Source organism: Mesocricetus auratus, unplaced genomic scaffold, assembly GCF_017639785.1.
Source record: "Mesocricetus auratus isolate SY011 unplaced genomic scaffold, BCM_Maur_2.0 Super-Scaffold_4256, whole genome shotgun sequence".
NCBI classification, from domain to species: domain Eukaryota; kingdom Metazoa; phylum Chordata; class Mammalia; order Rodentia; family Cricetidae; genus Mesocricetus; species Mesocricetus auratus.
Window position 1 is genome coordinate 91,055,369 of NW_024429182.1, and position 14,307 is coordinate 91,069,675.

At 41.4% G+C, this 14,307-nt stretch overlaps 1 protein-coding gene across 5 annotated transcripts in view; it reads right to left on the minus strand.

Annotated features, from left to right (window-relative positions):
- Nucleotides 1–14,307, minus strand: part of Ppfibp2 (PPFIA binding protein 2) — a 139,705-nt gene that overhangs the window by 82,636 nt on the left and 42,762 nt on the right. For all 5 annotated transcript variants that reach the window (XM_040756744.1, XM_040756740.1, XM_040756749.1 and 2 more), the window contains exon 3: nucleotides 789–1,003. In XM_040756744.1, coding sequence (XP_040612678.1) covers nucleotides 789–1,003 — 215 coding nt within the window. The remainder of the gene's footprint in view (nucleotides 1–788; nucleotides 1,004–14,307) is intronic.

Below are 14,307 nucleotides of genomic sequence, written 5' to 3' on the forward strand. Positions count from 1 at the left end.
GTTTATGAGGACTCTTGTGATTACACTGGCCTACCTGAACAGCCCAAGCTGTGCCCCCTACTTTTAAGGTTAGTTTATATGAAACTTTTCTTATGTCCCCTTCATGTTTAAGGTCATAAACATATTCACAGGTTCTGGCCATCATTACAAAGGCACCTTTGGGAGATCATTATACTACCTATTACCCTGGTACAGGTACATGACACAGGCACCAGGCCAACAGCTCATATAATGAAAGTACTGAATAGCACATGTAATGAAGATTATGAGGAACTGTTCAGTAATGAGGAAGGCATGGAATGACAGATCTCTAAAACAGGAAGGAAGCTAGGACATTCAGGATAAAGGCTGCTTAGTCATAAATGATATGATTTATGGATAAGGATATCTCAACTTCCAAGATCAAACTTTCCCTCCCAATTTGATGTTCCTGTTCCTGCCTCCTGCTCTGCACATGTTTTCTAAGTCTGAAAAGGACTGCAGGGCGATAGCATTAAAAGACTGTACCCAGCCTTTTTCCTCAAATTGAGCTTAAGTGGCCACACTAGTGCACTCTCATTCATTCCCTCTCATTCCTTCTCTGGCTGCCCAGCTTCCTTCCTGTAGCCCTCCAATGGCTACATCCCAGTTGACTTCATTGAGCTAGCTCCTTTTCTTACCCATCTCCAGGTAATATGATCTCTTCACAGGTTGATTTGCCATCTCTATGGATAGCAGTTGGATACATTCCATTGCTGCATAATTATGTGTCCCACAATTCCCTTATCAGGCCATGGACCCACACTCACCAATCTGTCCTCAAACCACTCCTTTATGTAGGCAGCCGTTGGGCCAGGGATCTGGCTCAGGAGGGCTTCTCTCTCCTGAGGAAGGGCCAACATCTCGAGGGCCAGTCTCAGGTCTTCAATGAGATGGAGCACTGGTATGGAGTTCATGCAGGAGGATGGAGGAGACAGCCCAGGCTCACAGGTACCATCACTAATATCTGCAACTGTTTTAGTGCCTGGGACAAAAAGGAAGAGGAGAGCTTGGTGAGAAGAGTGGATGTCACAGTCAGTGAACTTATCAAGAGCAAAGATAGTGAGAAGTAAAGAAGGGCTGGAGGATCGCTCCTGCCTCACCATGGAAACATGGCAGCAGCATCTTTACTCTCGGCTGGAATGGTGGGAAGGGAGGTCCATGAGAGATGGGTACAGACCACTGAGCCTGACATACAAAGCTTGAACATGAAGACAACTGATAAAAACATAGCCAGTCCCCACCAGTGACCAAAATCAATGAGACCCAATTATTTACCTTTTACAAATACATTTACTTTCTTTTTAGTCAGTGTTAGACTGCACAGATGGCCACTCCAAAGTCCTCCCATTCATTATGGGCATCCCTCTCCCTGGGCTAGCCTAGTCACTGTTCTTACTAGAATACCATGGAAGTGACTGCTAATGCTGGGTCTGGGGCTCAAGAGGGCTGAAAGCTCCTGCTCTTCCTGTCCAGTGCACCTCCTTGTAACAAAAACTACCTACCCTGCAGAAAAGACAGCCCCAACTGCCACCAACTACCTCACTGTGATAACAGACTCGTGAATGAAGCCATGCTGGGTCCTCCAAACCTAGATGAGCCATCCCAGATGATATCATATGACCCTTCCCAATGGAACATTATCACACAGTTATGGAATTATAAAGAAACAAATAGCAGAGCTGATTTCAGTTAGTTGGGTTAGTTGACCACACTTATGGACAAGGATTACTATACTCATTTTGGTGATAGATTATGGCAAAGTAGAATCTTTCTGGATGCTCTAATCGGGAGATTGCTGTATTAAAACTGTTTCAGTTCCTATGCACATCCACAGCCCATCTCCTCATGATGGACTGCACAGACTCTGAAAACAGAGTCTAAGCCAGGCATAGCTGAGTTCCCAGCACCCACTAGATGGTGAAATGTAATTCATTCAAAAGACTGCACACATGCTCAAGTGGATAGATAGTTAAAGAGAAAGAAATGAGTGCCTGAAGATCCTCAGAGATCTGGGATGTGGGGTCAGTTCCTTCTAATTTAGTGTGTCTAAAATAGTACTGTTCGTGTCTTTCTACACCCTATCATTCAGCTATAGGAAAGCCCAAACTGACCCCACAGAGTCTGGCTACCAAACTCTGTGTTTTTGGCTGGAAAAAAAAAATACATTGTAAAACATAGTTTAAAGGATGGATTTTTTTTTTAAAGGGCATTTGGATCATAAGGCCGATAGGGCAAGCTACCGAAAGTTAGGACAACCCTGGAAAATGGGAGGTGGTGGGCCACTATGGATCTGGCATGTAATTCCAGGTCCCTTTACTCTTTTAGAAGCCACCATCGTCCTTGCCAAGCAGTTTGGGAAGGAAAAATCCACACAGAAGGAAACAATTACCACAGAATTTGATTGCCAGTTTGCCTTCTGAAAATGTATGACAGAGGGAATCGTAGGTCACAATCCACAAACAAGTCAGGCTCTGGGGAGCTAGGAGACAGCACAAGTATCCGTGCTCTGATGTGTGCTCAGCACTTTCTGGCTCCTACACGTCCAATTTAGAGCTGATTGGGAATTGCATAAGCCAAACCTCAGGGAAGAAAATGGTTAGAAACGCAGCAAGCTATCCAATCTCCACACAGTTGCTCAGCAATCATTCCTGTGTGTTCTGAATGCATATTCTTTTCCTGTTTTTAAACTGTGTGTGTGTGTGTGTGTGTGTGTGTGTGTGTGTGTGTGTGTGTGTAATACTGGGGCTGACAACATGGCACAACAGATAAAGATGGTGTGTGTGTGTGTGTGTTTGTCTGTGTGTGTGTGCACGCTGCACACGCCATGTAGTATGCGTGCAGCAGTCAGATAATTGTGGGGTGCTGGGTTTCTCCTTCCACTGTGGGTCACAGGGATTGAGCTCAAGGCATTTGGCTTGCACAGCGAGTGATTTCACCCACTGGGCAATGTTGCATGCCACACAGTCTAACTGCAGAGTTTCACGCAGGTAAAGGATACGTTCAGCTGGAATGAAAGAAACTGAAAATGCAGAGGCTTTTGTTTTTCTAATTTTACATGATGTTACCACTGGGTATTTAATACCACATATAAAAATAAAATTTAGAGAGATGATCATTATACATAAATATCAAAGTGTAAGATTATAAAGGAGCAAATGAAAATTGGGTTAGATTAAGATTTGATAGGCACAAGAGTAACTGAACAAAATATGACCAAATACTGCACCTCTACTATATAAAATTAACTTCTACTACATAAAAAGAAGTCTGAAAATACTACTTATAACAATTATAATAAAACATTGATAGACCCTTCATATAGAGACACCTTATGAATCAGTTTTTTTTTAAAGTCCCAACTCACTTCTCATACACAAAACAGGTATAGAGTTTTGCACAGCTAACTCACAGACACCTGCAAAAACACAAATAGAAAATTAAAATATAGAAATAAAATGTTTTCTGGACAGTTCAGGGAATAGTTAAAATGGGAGTTCGGTTTTTCACTGGTGAAATAACTGAAGCTGAAAATGTAATGATCAATGTTGATAAGCACACATTGAGAACATGCAGAGCCTGCTTGGCCCAGTTTTTTGTAAGAAGCAATTTGACAAGATTCTGTAAAACTATTCATACTTTTTAACTAGCGATTCCAGTTTTACAAATCTCACCTGAGGAAGTACAACCAGATGTTCATCAAAGACAAACACACAATAAAGATTTCAATAGTGTGCTAACTGTGGAAACATGAGGGTAAATACCACCAACTAGGTGAGTATTTAAATTACTTCTAGAATATTCAAAAGTACTGCTCTCCCAGTGGACCTGGTTTGACTCCAGTCCCAGGGGATCTGATGCCCTCTTCTGGCCTCCATGAGCACAGCATGCATGTGGTACATGCAGGCAAAACACTCATAACACATAAAACAGATAATAAAAAAATTAATATAATTACTATGTATGGATGTTTAAACATGTATACATAAATAGAAAGAACAATTTTTAAATGTTGGCAGTGACTATCAGTGAGATATTGCAACTTGCGCACAGGTACTCCAGGTTTAAACATGCTTTTGAAAGCCATAGTGGATACTACACAATACTAGCACAAGAGACTTCTAGTGTGTATGTATATATGTATACATGTATGCAAGTGTGCTCATATGTGGGCCACAAGGAGACACTGGGTATGTTCCTCTTTGCTCTTCACATAATTATTTTGAGCTCACCACTTCTGTTTGACTGGCCAACCAGCAACCTCTGGCATTCACTTGCCCCTCAGCCCACCCCCACCCAGGCCTGCATTTATTGGCGCATGCTCCATGTCTGGCCTTTACATGGGTGCTGGAGATCTACACTCAAGTCTTCACGCTTACCCATCAAGTTTTCACACTTACCCATCATGCATTTACTTGTTGAGTCATCGGGTCAGCCCTCTGGCCCTTCTTTAAACAGTTTTGGAATGAGTGAATACAGACGCATTCCCTTCCTCAGCCCTGATGACCTTTATTTCACTCAGTAATTGTACAATTGAAGAACTGATATATTTTCAACAATCTCAGAGCTCTGTGGCTGGATCACATGATCTGTCACAAGTCATGCAAAGCCTAAGGGGATCTCCTGGCAAGTTAGCACACCAAACCACCAGGAGTCCCCTTCACCCACAATGGACAAACAGAAAAGCTGAAACAACCCATCTCAGAGCCATGCTTGAAAGAAAATTAAAATGTAGAGGACCCAGGGGAAAAAAAACGGAATGGTGAAAAATGTTCAAATTGACTCTAGAGCAGCTCCGAGCAAAGACCCAGACAGAGGAACGACCCAGGGTTGGAGGTGGAGTCTCAGTGAGGGGCGAGAGCAGTAAGTTGAGTGAAAGTCTATAGCTTCAATAGCCATAAGCATGATCTGTTTCATTCAGGGGCTCTGAGAAAATTCACCCATGGCAGAGAAACATGCAGAGCCCCAGGCATGTCTGTAAAGCCACACATGGCCACACTGTGAGAAATGCAGACTACAGGTCTCTGCAAACCACAAGTGCACACCAAATGCCTACTGTGCATTCTTTCCTAAAAAAATCCCCAAACAGAAATCAGTACGCAGCACACATAATGGTCCAGAATGTGAGCCAAACACTGCCAAAGGCACAATCTCCCACAGGGCTCACCTCCCCGTGACACACATAGTCCCTGCAGATGGCCAACTCCTACACAAAATTACAACCACAAACCTAAATCAAAAACCACATACAGCAAATAAGAGAATGTGTGCCCTAATCCTGGGGTCAAGAGATTAAGACAATAGATTAGTATTGGAGATGCCTGTGTATATGGCAAGGGATTCCCTTCCTCAATTATTTCTCAGAAAAAAAAAAGTGATTCAACTTATACTCAAGTGCTACAAACAAGTTTCTCTCTCTGGGAACACAGTGTTACATTACCTTGAATAACAAAGTGCTATTTAGGGAATATAAATCAGCACAAAGGTTGTAACTTTGAATGCTTACAGAATTCATAGAGGGAGTTTTGCCAACTATGGATACATAGGTCCCACTTCAGAGAATTAAATTTAATTGGTCTCAGATGATCTAGGGTTGTGAAAAGGTTCTTGACATTCTAAAATGAAGCCAAAGTGTAAACTATTGCATTAGAAAGGTCACTCAAACATCACTGGTTTCTAATGACTACAGAGGCTACCTGAGAATTATTTTAAGAAGCAAAACCCAAACTTAATATAAACATAGCAATTTTATTTAACATCCAAATAATTGTTGAGGATAAGACAAAAGTATGCAATTTTTAATTTCATTAAAATGTTGCATTAAGCATTTTATTTTTTATTAATTAATTTTTTCCAGCCCAATCCCAGTTTCCCCTCCCTGGAATCGCCCCTCCCTGCACCCATCCACTCTTCCTCCATTCTCTTCAGAAAAGGTCAGGCCTCCCATGTGTATCAGCCAGGCCATGGTATATCAAAGTTGAAGTGAAACTAAGCACCTCCTCTCCAATTGAGGCTGGACAAGGCAACCCAGTGGAGGGGGTCCCCAAAACAGGTAACAGGCAGAGACAGCCCTGCTCCCACTGTTAGGAGTCCCACAAGAAGACCAAGCTACACAACTGTAACGTATGCAGAGGGCGTAGGTGAGTCCCACGCAGGCTCTCTAGTTGGTGGTTCAGTCACTGTGAGTCTGTGAGCCCGGGTTAGTTCTTTCTGTGGGCTTTCTTGTGATGTCCTTGACCTCTCTGGCTCCTACAATCCTTCCTCCCCCTCTTCTGCAGGATTCGTCAAGTTCACCTAATGTTTGGCTGTGGGTCTCTGCATCTGTTTCCATCAGTCGCTGGGTAAGGTCTCTCTGATGACAATTGGGCTAGGCACCAACCTATGACTATAGCAGAATATCATTAGGAATCATTTCAGTGACTTTTTTTTGTCAGCCATGTTTGGCATTATCCTAGGTCTCTGGGCTGTCCAGCCTCTGGGTCCTGGTCCTCCAGGCAGTGTCAGGGGTGGATTCCCTCTCATGGTGTGGGTCTCACGATAGACCAGTCACCGGTTGACCACTCACATAATTTCTGTGCCACCTTTACACCAGCATACCTTGTAGGCAGGAAAAATTGTAGGGCAGAGGTTTGGGGGCTGGATTGGAGTCCCAATTCCTTCACTGGAAGTCTTGCCTAGTTATAGGGGATGGCCAGTTCAGATTCTGTATCCCCCACTGCTAGGAGTCTTAGCTATGGTCACCCTTCCTCAGAATTTCCATTGCACTAAGATTCTAGCTCATCTCAGAGATGCCCCTGACTCCAGCTGCCTTTCCCAGTACTCCCCACACTTGATCCCTCCTGTTTCCATGCCCACCCCCCATCCAGACTCCTCTCCCCTTTTACAGTGAGATTCAATGTGTCCCCCTTTGAGACCTTCTTGATAGTTAGCTTCTTTGGGTGGTCTGTGGATTGTAGCATGGTTATCTTTTATTGTATGGCTAATATCTACCTATAAGTGAGTATACATACTATATTTATCTTTCTGGGTCTGGGTGACTTCATTCAGAGTGATCTTTTCTAGTTCCATGCATTTGCCTGCAAATTTCATGATATCATTGTTTTTAGCAGATGAGTAATACTCCATTGTGTACATGTACCACATTTTCTTTATTCATTCTTTGTTGATGAACATATGGGTTATTTCCAGTTTCTGGCTATTACAAATAAAGCTGATATGAACATAGTTGAGCAAATGTCCTTGTGGTGTGGCAGAGCATTCTTTGGGTACATTCTCAGGATTGGAATAGCTGGGTCTTGAGGTAAGTCAATTCCAACCATCTGAGAAACCGCTGTACTGATTTCCAAAGTGTCTGTACAAATTTGTACTCCCCCAACAACGGAGGAGTGTTCCCCTTGCTCCACAACCTCTCCAGCATGAGCTGTCACTTGTGTTTTTGATCTTAGCCATTCTGACAGTAAGATGGTATCTCAAAATCATTTATATTTGCATTTCCATGATGACTAGGGATGTTGAACATTAACTGCTTCTCAGCCATCTGAGATTCCTTTGTTGAGAATTCTCTGTTTATGTCTGTACCTCATTTTTTAATTGGATTAATTGGTTTCTTGATTTCTAATTTATTGAGTTCTTTGTATATTTTGGAAATCAGTCCTCTGTCAGATGTGGGGTTGGTAAAGATCTTTACCCATTCCGTAGACTGCCATTTTGTCCTTTTGACTGTGTCCTTTGCTTTACAGAAGCTTTTCGGTTTCATGAGGTCCCATTTATTAATTGTTGACCTTAATGTCTACACAACTGGTACCATGTTCAGGAAGTCATTTCCTGTGCCAAAGCTTTCATTGCTACTTCCTACTTTCTCTTCAACATGATGACATCCAGTTAAACCAGTACCATTTGTTGAAAATGCTTTCTATTTTCCATGGTAGCTTTCTAGCTTCTTTATCAGAAATCAGGTGTTCATAGGTGTTTGGACTTACATCTGGGTCTTAAATTCATTTCCAATGATCAACCTATTTTTATGCCAATACCATGTGGGTGTTATTACTATTGCTCTGTGGTACAGCCTGAAATCAGAGATGGTGATACCTCCAGAAGTTCTTTTATTGTACAGGATTATTTTCTCTATCCTGTTTTTTTGTTTGTTTGTTTTTCCATATGAAGTTGAGTATTGTTCTCTTTCAATGTTTGTAAAGAACTGTGTGGAATTTAATGGGACTTGCATTGAATCTGTAAGTTGAAATTGGTACGATAGTCATTATTACTATATTAATTCTGCCAAACCATGAACACATGAGATCTTTCCATCTTCTGATATCTTCTCCAATTTCTTTCTTCAAAGACTTGAGGTTCTTATCATACAGTTCTTTCAGTTGCTTGGTTAGAATTACACCAAGATATTTTATATTTTATATTATTTGTGGCTATGGTGAAGGGTGATATTTCCCTAATTTCTTTCTCAGCCTGTTTATCATTTGTATAGAAGAGGGCTACTGATTTATTTATTTATTTTTATTAATCTTGTATCCAGCTACTTTTCTTTTTTTGTTGCTGTACGTTTTTAGCCAGCTACTTTTCTAAAGATGCTTATTAACTGTAGAAGTTCTACAGTATAATTTTTAGGGGTTGCTTTTGTATACTACCATGTCATCTGCAAATAGCAATAGTTTTACTTCTCCCTTTCCAGTTTTTATCCTCTTGATCTCCTTTAGTTGTCATATTACTTTAGCTAGTATTCAGCCAATATTGATTTTTGATAACTACAGAGGCTACCTGAGAATTATTATTTTAAGAAGCAAACCCCAAACTCATTATAGACATAGTAATTCCCTTTATTTAATTTAATGTTCAAATACTTGTTGAGGATAAGACAAAACAGAAGGATAGAATTTTGTTAATAGTATTTAATGACAAGATTTTTTACTAGTGTGTATAACCTATATACAGAGTAATATATGTTATGGTATTTTCATATATGTATATACATAAACACATACATATTTGGGATCAGGGGGTGTAACTGTGTATACCATACATAAGAATAGGTACTTGGATCCAACTTCTAAAAACAGCCACAAGAATAAAATAAAGATTATCAATAATCTGTAACAAACCAAAAATCCTGTAACAAGAATCATCAATAATCCTAATAAAGAAACTATACTACTGTTCTAATCTTTTTGACAGAGAAAAGAGTAAGACAAATGCTTTCACAAGTTAATTCTATCAAACATTTCAGAACTGAATAGTTCTAACCTAACAGACTATTTAGTTTATCCCAGAAAAGAGGAAACTCATTTTCAAGGACAGAGTACCCAGACAGGTTTTAGAGAAAATGGTGAATTATGCCTCCTCGCCCACCCCAGAACTGGCACTTCAGACATCTTGATCACTACCAAAGAAAATTACAGCATGTCTCACTCTGTGAGCTCAGATATATAAATCCTATGCAAAAATTATGAAAAACAAATCATACAACGTTCAAAGATGAGAATCAAGCTCATCTCTCTGGGGAAATGATAAACCAAGCAGTCACAACCAGACAGAAAGTAGTGAAGATCGAGTTTGATAAAGTATGCAGAGACCAAGGTCTGCCCTCATTAGAGATTGTTTCATTAAATTACACAGACAGAACACTTTCCCAAAAGTGACCTTATACTAAGCTATAAGGGAGGTCCCAACAGAAAATCAAGAACTCACAGGGAGTTCATATGGTTTGAAGGTTTCCCCAAAGTTCATCCTAGGGCTGGATATGGCTCACTTGGTAAAGGGCTACCAAGCCCTAGATTTGATCCCCAGAATTAATTCTGGTAGCCCATGCCTGTAAACAAAGCGCTCCAGAGGTGGAGGCAGGAGAATCCTCAGCTCCACTAAGAGTCCAAGGCTAACCTGGGCTACAAGTGTTACAAAATAGACAAACATGCAAACCTCATTCTAACATAATAATGTTGAAATGTGGGATCTTGAAGAGATACTTGGGAGCCAGGTGTGATGTCACATGCCTGGGATCCAACACTTAGGAGGCTGTGCCAAGAGAATCATAAACTGGAGGTCAGCCTAGGAAAGTGAGACCTAGTCTCCAAAAAGGGTAGAAGGGAATGCAACAAGAAGAAAGGGGGAAGGAGTGTAATGGGGAGGATGGGAACCATAAGGAAGAAAGAAGGGGAAGGGGAAAGAAAACAAAAGAAGGAACAAGAAAATAAAATGATAAAGGGAAGGGGGAAGGAAGGAAGGAAGGAAGGAAGGAAGGAAGGAAGGAAGGAAGGAAGGAAGGAAGGAAGGAAGGGAGAACCAGAGAAAGGATAATTATTAAATGTGTGAGGGTCTCCCCTTATGAGTAGATTGATGACTTTCATGGGAACGAGTCAATTACGTAGGGGGTGGGTTTCTAATAAAAGCATGCGCTCTGCGCTCATTTCTTTTCTCTCTCAGGCATTTCTCTTGCCTTCTGCCATCTACCATGGGATGACACAGAAGACTGCCCTTATCAGATGTTACATCCTTGACACTGGAATTTTCTTCTTGTGTTTACAACAATGATAACTTTCTTTACTTTTTTATAAACCACCCAGTCTCAGATGCTCTGTTACTGAGCACAAAATTGACTAAAATATCTCTATTTCCATACTTTACAGGAAAATAAGACAGATTTCCCTAGTGCCACATTTATTGTCTCTCAGATTCCTTTGTTCAGTTGATTTCTCCCACAAAAAAAAAAGAATAGTTCAGGCAGTGGTGGTGAACGCCTTTAATACTAGCACTATGAGGAAGAGATAGGAGGATCTCTGTGAGTTTGAGGCCTCTGGTCTACAGAGTGAGTTCCTAGACAGCCAGGGCTGTTACACAGAGAAACCCTGACCTTCCTTCTTTTTTGGGGGGGGGGGGAGATAGTTCTCTGACTAAGTAGTCAAAGGAATTCACTGTTTCTCTCCAGAGTTGCCCATCGTCTGAATGGAGGCTCCCTCTATGGGGAAATCTTTCTGAAACCAGTCTACCTCTATAGAGTGACATCTGCAACCAGAGACTAAGTTCAATTTGCTGTGTGTTTGGGGTGGAGTGTATGACAGACATTACAGCTTCAAATCAAGCTAGCTTCTCAAGTCAGTAATACAGTAGAGCTAATGTTTTCATCTCCACTGTATGAACTATTCACCCTACCCAACCCTGTGTCTATATCCTAGTTCCTGGCTCCTGTCAACGTTGTTACCTCACATGCGTCAAGGACTTTACAGGTGCAATTGAGAGGTAAACCATGAGATGCTTAGAGAGTTGTAATTAGCCATTCATTGGTCTAAAGAAAGAGAAAGGAGCCATGAGCTGAGGAAAGCCACAGAACTCTGACTTCCATTGGGAAGGCATACAAAGCAAGTTACAGAGAAAAACTCCTAAGACACTTCATGGCTACAAAAGCATACGCACAAACAAGTCCTTTTCAAAGCAGTGGAACTGAAGGGAGCCTTTGGGGCTCAGAACCTCTGTGGTGGAAGCAACTGGTCAATGTCTGGCAAATAAGTCACTGCCAAATCCTCTATGAGCTATAGTCTGAAGTTTTTTGTTTTAAAATTTTTATTTGTAATTTTAATTATATGTATGTAGGTACAACTGTGTGAGGCTCTGCAGCACCTTCAGTGGTCAGAAGGGGGCAGTAGATTCCTAGAACGCTGTTAGTGTGCCTTGGGTGCTGGGAACTGAAGTCAGGTCCACTGTGAGAGCAGTGCATACTCTCAAATGCTGAGCCTTAGCTTCAGCCTCCTAAGGTCTGAGCCTCAATGCCCCACTTGAGAGAAGGGGACACCTCTTTAGGCCTGAGCAAGAGTGACAATGAGTGGAGGACCTCTGTATAAAGCCAGGATGCAGAAGTAAACAACTTCAGCCAATCAATTTTGAAACCACAGTCTTACAACTTGGGTTGGAACCAGAATAAGAACACACAAATGACTCCGTATTTATACAAAATAGCCATATTGAGGGGCCAAAGCCTCTCATCTAAGGGCTGAGGCAATGCTCAGTTGTGGAGTGCTTGCCCAGCATGCAGGATGTCTTGGCTTCAATCCCTAGCACCACACAAAGATAGATGAATAAAAAGCCCACCATCTTACAGGAGTTCTCAAAGGATTTCTCAGATCACCAAGAACAAAGAAAATGCAAATAACCACACTCAAGTTAATGTAATTGGAAAATATATATAACTGCATGTAGCAACTAGAAAAACATGTATGCCTATGAGTTCACAAGGAACGTTAGGGATCAGTGGTAGTGGTGTAAGCTCCATCATGTGAGCATCAGTAAACTTCACCATGTAAGTGCTACAGGTCATTGCAACCAAATGCGAGGTAGAAATCAATTTAAAATACATATGATTATTTCTGTTTGAAAGTAAGATTCTGAAAGAAAAGATACATCTAAGAAAGTAAAATGAAGTTACCAAAGAAATTAAATAGAAATAGAAAGATATCACATGTAGTGCAGAGATATCACTATGTGCATACGCAGCTATTCACAGAATAACATACACAACCAAGTGTAGGGGGACATTTAGGACTCCGCCATTAGCCACGAGGGGCTCTAAAGACGCTTATGGATGTGGTAACGAAAGAGTGGAACCACGTCGCTAACCACACCCACTTTGGGCATGACTAGAGACAGGGTGGGGGAACTACGCCACTAGCCAGGCCCACTTTTGGGCGTGGCTAGGGGCGTGTACGGAAGAAGGAATAAAAGACTGAACAGCAGGGCACTCACTCTCTTTTCGGCTTTCGGTTTGGTACTGAAAGACTTAATTCATCTGGGTTGCCCATTTTCTCTTGTGAGTTGCCCTCAACAAGTGTGCCGTTTATCGTTGCAGCATCAACCAAGCACATACAATAATGGAAACTGACGGATAAAACCAAAAGTAGCTAGTTCAGAGTACTAACAGAAAGATTATTTCTGGCAAGATTGATCCAAATATGAAGAAGGCACAGATAAGAATACCCACTGGGCCTGGACAGATGGTTCAGTCAGTAAAGGTCCTGCTACGCAAGCATAAGGACCTGAATCCAAGCTTCAGCCACATATAAAACCATGTGTGGGATCATGCACATGTGTTTACAGTGCCGAGGAGTCAGAGACAGGAGGATCCCTGGGGCTTGCTGGTCAGCCAGCCTTGCCAAACAGTCAAGCCCAAGGCCTCACAGAAGGACCTTATCTCAAAAGGCAACATGGCAGCTAAGGATAAAGTGCTGGCCATGCAAGAACCAGGACCTGAGTCTGGATCCTCAGTAGACATATAAAGAGTCAGACGTGGAGGTCACTCCTACAATCCCAGCATTTAGAGGGGACAAAATGAATCAAAAGCTTGCTACCCTGCTAGTCCAGTCAACTAGAGCTCCAGGCTTAGTGCTGCAAAATTAAGCTGGAAAGCAACAGAAGATACTGATGTCATATTCTGTTCTCTATATAAGTGTAAACCCACATACATATGCCTACACATACAACACACAAAAATATACACATGCTCAAAAAAAAAAGATCCAAGATTAACCTCTGAACTACACTTACACGGACACATGTGTACAACAAATACTTGCATGCACTTGTATCTGCATGTGTACATACACACACACACACACACAAATAAAAACAAACGTGATGGACAAAATATAACCATCTACCTGCTAGCAAAATAAAAACTTTAATAAAATTAACATATTCCTAGAAAATTGTAAATTGCAAAAAGTTAACAAACTAAAACCTGAATATCCAGAACCAATAACAATAATAACAATAACAACAACTACAACCACCCTTTCAACAGGAAACAATAGGCCTGAAGTACCAGACAGGTCTATCCTATATCTTCAACTACAGCAACATTTAAAGAGCAATTCCTGACTTATCCAAACTCTCTCAGCAACAGAAAATGAGACCACACTGCAGAGTGGGACGTGGGCTCTGCCAGCTGGGAAAAAGTACACTGTTGGCTTCCCAACAGCAGATGTCACAATGGAGCACTCTGACCTCTTTACACTAAAGGCAACCACTAACATTTCAGTCCCTCGACATCTCTAACTGTACTCCATCTCTCCCTTTAAAAGAAGGTAGGATGAGGTAGCAAGATGGCTCAGTAGGTAAAGGTGCTTGCCACCAAAACTAAAGAGAGTTCAAAACTCAGAAACGATATTGTGGAAGGAGAAAAATCAGCTTCCACAGTTGTCCTCTCAACTCCACATGCACGCATGTCATGTGCACCACATGTACACACAAACACAACATTATTTTCAAAACTTTGGTGATATGTATGCATGTATG